General features: G+C 47.4%; 1 protein-coding gene across 1 annotated transcript; it reads left to right on the top strand.

The window, feature by feature from the left end:
- Positions 1 to 222: 222 nt before the first annotated feature.
- LOC149341559 (uncharacterized) lies at positions 223 to 1,845 on the top strand. The gene has a single exon (XM_089541993.1). The coding sequence runs from the start codon at positions 489 to 491 to the stop codon at positions 1,659 to 1,661; it is 1,173 nt and encodes a 390-aa protein (XP_089398119.1). The 5' UTR covers positions 223 to 488; the 3' UTR covers positions 1,662 to 1,845.
- The last annotated feature ends 6,564 nt before the right edge of the window (positions 1,846 to 8,409 follow it).

The following is an 8,409-nucleotide window of genomic DNA, read 5'->3' as shown; positions in this document are numbered from 1 at the left end:
AGAACGCCATCGCCCGTTCGGTTCTACGCCTCGCTCGTCCGTAAATTGGTTTTTGAGGAAAGGAAATATATCTGTCTGTCATATCTCGGTGAACACCTAAACCTCGCCGAAAGGGAAGGGAGGAGGATGGGAGTGAGCGAAGACACCGTATTCACTAGACGCGCCTTTGTTCATTCCAAACCATCGAGCTGGCATGGCGGAGAAAGAAGCATGGAGGAAGAGGAAGAAGCCGTTCTGTGCGGCTGTGCTTCAACATGCTCCTTGCTGGAAACAGCGCATCGGCCGTTGGCCGAGGTCTACCGACGTCTCAGGACACTACGGACTCGTACAAAGTTGTACTTCCCCGATTGCCTACCGGTAATGTTGTCCTTAATACCGTTTTCCTGCATGCTGACCTTAAGGGTCGCCCGTACCGAGCACCTGACTTCCGTGACGCACTCGCACAGATATTGGATCTCCGGTAAATTTTGTGCATTGGTCAATACCAAATGAGCCACGTGTGGATGGTTACCTGCGAGAGTAGTTCCTCCAAACAGAAGCTTGTTAACAAAGCGGAGTTTCCTGTCAAAGGACTGCGGTGCATGGTGTTTGACCCGGATACTAAGAACGTCAAGGTTAAGCTCCTTTGGCTTCCCCGCTATATGGAACACCGGAGGATTGTGGAAGCATTAGAGCCTTATGGCACGGTTCAGTCTGTGGAGCGTGAAAAGTGGCGGTGCCCAGGGATGGAGCATATGGAAACGTCGAACCGTGAAATCTCCCTCACACTCAAGGATGGAGTGTCAGCAAGCACAATCCCACACACACTTAATGTTTATGGAGTGCAGGCATTAGTCCTTATCCCAGGGAGACCTCCACTGTGCCTCCGATGCAGCCGGGTTGGGCATGTACGGCGCCAGTGTCGCACGCCTCGGTGCACCCAGTGCCGACGCTTTGGCCATACTGCGGAGAACTGTGTCTTGAGTTACGCTGACAGGCTGCGTCAAGGCCAGTGGTCACGGGAAGATGACGTGGCATCAGAACACATCATGGATGTGTCTGAGGTTGTCGACGCGACCGGAGAACTAAGTCGTGAGCATCGAATAGATGGGGAACAGAAGACTTCAACACCTCAAATCAACACGGAATCTGCAGCGAGTGGCCATCTAGCATCCGCGCCTCGAGAACGAAAACCGCCGGACCCGGGCCCCCCCGTGAGTGCTACAGAGACTGCTGTGCTTGCTGCACAGGAACACCTCGTCGCCACAGGTCAACGTCCGGATATGCCTCCTGTGGAGTCAGACGAGGCGATACAGCCAGTGAATGCTCGCCGATCCTCCTCTGTTGCTGATTCTGCTTCGTCGTTGGAGGGTAACGGTGAGCCGTGTGTGGCGTCGATCTCTGGCGTGTCCGGTTCTCTGTCGGCTGTCAGTGTGGCAGCGAGTGATGTGCTCCCCTCGGGTTCGTGGGCCGAGGCCTTGGCTGTCTCAGAGGAAGACATGGACAGCACCGCACCTTTGAAACGTCCAGCAGCTGACGAGGTGTGTATCGATGGCGCTGACCACAAGGCACAATGTGTAGAGGCCACGGGAAGGGTGGCGTTAAAGAGGAGGGCGATGTCTGCCCGAGAGGCCGCCAATTTGGAGGCGGGCCACCCCATTCCAGGGGATGGCGTTTGTTAAGACTGGCACCAAAAATGGCGAGCGTCGCAGCATATCAAGTCGCTACCCTTAACGTTAGGGGTATGCGTAATCGTAGGAGGCAACAGCAGGTACGGCATCTCTTAAAGAAATGGAGTGTGTGTGTGGCCGCTATCCAGGAAACAAAGTTGTCCTCTGATGAAGAGACAGCAGCTGCTCTCGAGCCTTTTTTGTCGGAATACAACGTTATTGTTAGCCACGCGAGAGGCTTATCAGGAGGTTGTACGCTATTCCTGGCGAACACGCTAGAGATGACAGCCTTGTCTTATTGCATAGATGACGAGGGGCGACTTATATGCTGTGATCTCACAATTTCAGGTGGACAGTGGCGGATTATTTGTGTGTACGCCCCCACAAAGCAGCGCGAGAGAAGGCTCTTCTTTCTGTCATTAGTTGAACATTTGTGCACGGACCGCAAAATTATATTGTTGGGAGATTTTAATTGCGTTTGTAGGGATGAGGACCGATCAGTGGTATGTAAGAGATACGACCCTAGTGCTGCATTACTTACCGACTTGGTTTCTGAATATAGTCTTGTGGATGTGGGACAGGAAAAAGGAGACTGTATACATTTCACTCATTTTCAGTTTTCCTCTAATGCTCGCCTTGACAGAATTTACGTTTCTGTAGACGCGTTAGCAAGTGTGTTTGGCTACTGGGTGCGCCCCATCTTCTTCAGTGACCACTGTATGGTGTCTCTTCAGATAGGGAGGTACACTCGGCATGTACTTCACCCTCGATGGGAGTTGTGGAAGATGAATAACTGTCTGCTCTCAGACGAAATATTTCAGCGTGCTGTACCTACTTGTTTGAAGGACGTATGGTCACGCCGTGATCTGTCCGTTTTTCAAAAGTGGGATTTGTTTAAACAGGAGATCAAAAACTTGGCAATTGAGGCCTCAGCAAGAATCGCTTTCCTGAAGAGACACCACCTTCGTGAGCTTGGGCGCACCCTAACGGAGCTACATGAGCTAGAGAGGGTAAGCCCGGGTGCCTATCTCGAAGAGATTAATAACGTAAAAGCAGAGCTTCAACAATTTGCGACAGAAAGATATAAGGGGGCCTTGATACGATCTCGGTCCCGAAGGTTTCTTGATGAGCAACCTTCTCGTCGGGCCCTGAGTGATGAAAGAGAGAATGCTCTTGCGAAGGAAATATTGGAAATTCAGTATGGTGATTGCACATACAGCGATGCGCCTGGTATTCTTGCTGCTTTCTTCGACTATTATCGAAAGCTGCTTGGTAGTTGCGATGATCCAAATCAGGGTTTCGATTACAGTTCCTTACTCGGAAACTTCCCTCGACTAGACGATGAGAAGTGTGCTATAGTGAAGGGATCTATCACTTTGGATGAAATTCAATCAGCCATTTCTGCCCTGCAGAGCCAGAAATCTCCTGGGCCAGATGGTATTACTAGCGAATTCTATAAAACTTTTTCGCCTTGCCTAGTGCCTGTTTTGATGGAAGTTTTCCAAGCATCTTATGATGTGGGTGTCCTGCCTCCCACTTTCTATTCTGGGCACACAATATTAATTCCCAAAAGCAAAGATACTAATCGGTTGAAAACTGTTGAGGGATATCGTCCCATTTCCCTCTGCAATGTTGATTACAAAATTTTTGCAAAGGTTCTTAGCAGTCGTCTGCAGCTCGTCATTATGGACTTGATAGGTTCGCATCAGGTCTGTGGTATTAGAGGCCGTAGTATTCAAACACATATCCATATTGCACGTTCAGTATTAGAGACCATTTCAGATGAGACAGGCCAAGTTGCTCTGATTCAAATTGACTTGGCGAAGGCTTTTGATAAAGTTCGGCACGATTTCTTGTTCGCGGTCTTGGAGTATGCAAATATTGGTGACGTCTTGCTCAAAGGCATAAGGCTGTGCTATAAGAACTCCTATACAAGGGTTATTGTTAATCAGGAGCTAACGAAACCAATACCACTAGAAGCATCTGTTCGTCAAGGATGTCCACTGTCTCCATTGTTGTTTGCCCTATATCTGGAACCCCTCTGTCTCAGTATAATTAACAGCGCAGCTATACGCGGTTTCTCTCTGGCTCAATGTGAAGTTAAAGTTTTAGCCTATGCTGACGATGTCGCCCTCTTTTGTTCTGACAAAAAGAGTGTACTTGAGGCTCTAAACTTGACTAAACAGTTCTGTGATGTATCAGGCGCGGCTCTTAATTTAGAGAAATCCAAAGGCTTTTGGTTGGGTTATTGGGGAACTAGGCCAAGCCAGTTCGGTGGCATATGCTGGGACAGTAGCCCTCTTGAGTACCTAGGCGTTCCGCTGCACCAAGTTCGCAACAGTACAGCCTACTGGGATTCACAAATTGTAACTCTACGGCGGCAAACACAGGCTTGGATGGGTAGGGAACTCTCAGTGTTTGCGAGGGCACAGGTCTGTAACATATTTTTGTTTGCAAAGCTCGCGTATGTCCTTCAAGTCCTGCATTGTGCGAGGAGGAAGGTGCAAGCAATACACAGAATATTTGCAACATTCGTTTGGCGCTCTCAATGGGAGCCCATGAGGCGTGACAACTTTTTCCTTCCCTTAGAGGGTGGTGGAGTGGGTCTTGTTCACCTGTTCGTGCATCAACTTGTTTCCCGTTTTTTCTTTTTAAAATCGGCAAACCACCCGTTTCTGGTAGCTGTGCTCATTAGGTGGCTTAGTTTTCATTTGCCTTACTTATTCGCACCGACTGTGCAGGCTCGTGAGGGGACTTTGTGGGGATTCCTCAAGGAGGTTGCTGACACTTTCAATTTCCTCACTGTGCGCTTCTCTTTAGATTACCTGTATAGCCTCTCGAGAAAACAGATGACCCAGGCTCTCACTGAGTCTTTGTTCCCTACACCATTGTATCGGCAGCCTTATCTGGGGTCTTTGGACATCAGTGTTCTAAAGCGTGTTAGGCGGATGTGCATTCAGGCAGCCGCTAAAACGTTCTTTTTCAAACTACACACAGCGACGCTGCCTGTCAAGACATTTCTTAATGACAAGGGGATGTTTGTACCTTGGAATGTGAATTGCCGTCTGTGTAACGTGCCTGAGACAATTGATCATTGTTTTATCCTGTGCCGTGATGCCATGTTTTTTTGGGACATACTACAACGAACTCTCAAGAAGGACATTGAAATTACACCGTACACTATTAGATTTCTGCCTGTTGACAAAAACTCTGTTGTGCCTTATGATCTGTTTATGTTGATGGGACTATTCAGTCTTTGGAAAAGCCGTATGATGGACAGAAATGCCGAGCCACCAAGATCGTCCAAATCTGTGTTTCGTGAACAGTGTGCTTTGGTGAGGAGTGTATATGCTGCACGCGAAGAACCTCCAAGCTGGCTGCCATGCCTAGATGCATGTGTGTGCCTCCCTGAATTTTGATGTTTTGATGGGGATGCAGTGTTGAGTTAGGGCAATGGCGGGCTCCTAATAAGCAGCCCGGCAACTTGAGACGCGATCCAGTCTGATTGAAGTTTTCCTCCTTTCTACGGATGTTCTTCCATGCAATAAAGAAAAAAAAAAGAGCTGGCATGGCGGAGTGGATAGCATGCTCATGTCGCACGCCGAAGACTGGGGTTCGATTCCCGAGCTCGACCAATTTCCTACTCAGTTTTATTTATTTATATGGCCTGACTAGAAAAGCTAATTAGGCTAATTGGGTAATTAAGCAATTAATTAAGCTCAGTCCCACTTACTTGGAGCATCACTATACGATCCCTTCAATTGGCTGATGGTTACTAGCCAAAGTACAATTTTTGAAATTCGTGCACTATGACGTCACGACCGTTTCGACCAATTGAAAAGCGCGACATTTCTGTCGACAACTGCTGCTTACAACGATGAGACATTGAAGGCTTCCGCCTTAAAATTGCCATTCGGAATGTACTTTTCTTCAGCAACGTCCGACGCACGCGTTTTTCTTCCGCCTACTTTTATAGGTCGAAACCGCCTGGCCTGTCTTCCACGAAAGTCATTCCCTTGGATAGAGACGCGGACACCTACGAGACGACTTATTAGGTGCTGTGCTTGCAACTTCCAAACCCACGCAGAAGCGCACGTACTTTCCACACTGGCCTACCCCAAGGAAGAAAACACGGTCTGCTTTGCTAGCGTCCATGAGCCTAGGATTAAACGGATCAAATACTGCCAGCGTACTACCCGGTAGGTGTGTCACAGACGATGAAAGCACGTCTACCCTGACTAGACAACAATGGGAACACTCCGAACCATTGCCCCAAAGTAAGATGACGCGAACATTGTACAGCATTTTCGCCCCACAGGTAAGCTTAGTGTTCATGTGTACAGCGTGAAATGTTTCAGCCGAGTGGAGTGAGTTAGCCGAACTCACTACAAGTTGATTGCTTTTGCAGCCAATATCAGTGAAGTTATCGTGTGACGCTACGCCATTGACTAATCGCGAGTGCCACTTATTGAAAATTACGCTAAATTTAGCCGTGTGACAAAAGTGTTAGACATTCATCAAAATTAAGGAGCTTGTACGGTTAATTTTTATTTACATAGGAGCGCAAGCAACGGATTAGTCCCTGCGAAGACTGTACAAATGACTGCGCTGTAGTGCAGTTACGCTCGCGCAAGTAGTTTAAAGGGAATGAAGAGTTCTGGGGTACTGTAATTATCGGACAGTGACTTCCGTCTTATGCCCAACATATTTTGGGATATTAGCGAAACAAGCACCACAAATAAGACCTTCCATATAAATTCTTAAAAAAAAATGTATTGTCTTCGTATTCATGCCATTACCAATATCTAAGACGCCTCGCCAAGACTTCTTCTATGTCCCCAAGTAATCACCTTAACGCAAGGAGGAAAGTTAGGCATTTAAGGGCGCATGATATTCAGTGCTATTATTTTCCGCTCCTTAGATGGTCGTCTGACATATATTGCTCATATTCTTGTTTTAATTTTGCTGTTCAAAAGCAATGGGTTTGCGCGGAAGCGCTCACTAGCACATAGCCGAATACGAACGTTACTACTTGCATCTTGGTGGAGCAGCGCAAAGGACGGGACACAAGAAACAAGGAAGGACGTACACAGGCGCTGACTATCTTGACTTGTGACTATCAGGACTATCAGGACTTGTGTCCCGTCCTGTGCGCTGCTCCACCAAGATGCAACAGTACCAACTAGCCCAGCAACTTGCTCTTCTGAACGTTACTAGACTGACAATGGCGTACGATCATCCAGCTTGATCCTGTAATGTTAACATGTGGCATTAAGGTGCTGTGCATGATGCGAACCCTCAAACGTTTTCGGAGTTCTGAGGCAAAATGTGCTTACTGCTGCGACGTGGCGAATGCACAACAGCCTTCAAGTTTAACAATAAAAAATACATAAATAAATTCGGTAGACACACCTAAGACTGCTTACGTGTGAGAATGCGAAATCATTGAAGTGATGGGTCAAGCTGCGTCGTAGAATGAGTGTTAGTCATGACTCATGACTTTCATACGTTAAGTTTCGACAATCATGACTATACATGTTCGCTTACGTGTGTTGTGGCCTCGTACATCAGCGTTCTGACATCATCCGAATTTCGTGCCATGGACGGCGACGAACGCCGGCTTTTGTGCTAACGCCTTACTTGCACCTTTCAAAACTGATTTGCAAAGCAAGAATAAATACGGAAACAAGTTGATTATGCGTACAGGGGGCGAAAGACGGCCCGTTAAAACTACATTCGGCTTGGCAATCTTCAAGCCGATTAGTGTGCCAGAACTTGTCGGATCCCGTGCATAACTTCAGTGAATATACAATCGCTGTGCGACTGCATTCAGTTGCATGGACGGCACCGATCTGTTGTTTTGTTTTCGCATATCACCTAATGCCATCGTGGCTCTGCTTGAGACGCCGCGCGGCGGAGAACTTGAAGTGCCTAACACCGCAGGAGAATATCATACCAGCACTGTATACTCGATATTGATTATTGTTGTCGTCATTAAAGCGTAGGGTGATAGCATGTTCACATTTTTTTTTCGTAAGAGGCACAAAACAAATAGTGACTAACTGAAGCTGCGAAACAAACAATAGACATCAAGAATGTGTACCTTACGTGCACGCAAACACTGCTGGCTAACAGACGACGCGAGCCGGCATACAAGCTGAGGAGGGTTCGCCGCTGATCCGCAAGGTGGCGATCCTGCTCGATCTCACGGCCAATAGGATTCGCGTTCCAAACAGAATTCACTTTCGTACTGGCAGCTGCTGCCCGATGTGGATGAAGTTACTCGCATTTAAAATACAACGTTTAACTATATTGCCTCTCCAAACCATAAATTGGATTCTGTCCGCAGCCTTCGCAGATACTGCCAGAAATATATAATTTAAGAACCTTCAATATTCGTTTGTGCAACTTTTTAACTCCGCTTCTTGGAATGCGCCCTTGATGGCCTTGGGCACGTAACAGGAATTGTGCGTATCCGGTTTTCTTTTATTCACCTGAGCGAGATCAAACTAAATTTCATCCTCTTTAAAATAGGAAAAAAAAAACGCATGCAGCTAAACGTAAATGCAAAACACCAACCAGGCACAGCTGCTTCAGCGCTGCTGCGCTGTCGAGATGTGGAAAGAAAAATGATAGCTGTAACGTTAGCGGACCGAAAGTGGGCGGAGGGAGCAAATGCGGTTTAATGACATCCTGGTAGAAATCAAGAGGAAGAAATGGGCTTGGGCAGTGCCTTAAGGGCAACGGAGTGGATTCCAAG

Source organism: Amblyomma mixtum, chromosome 5, assembly GCF_055824585.1.
Source record: "Amblyomma mixtum isolate Tamu chromosome 5, ASM5582458v1, whole genome shotgun sequence".
Taxonomy (NCBI): Eukaryota; Metazoa; Arthropoda; class Arachnida; order Ixodida; family Ixodidae; genus Amblyomma; species Amblyomma mixtum.
The sequence above is the reverse complement of the archived record's forward strand: the minus strand, read 5'-3'. Positions and strand labels throughout refer to the sequence as shown.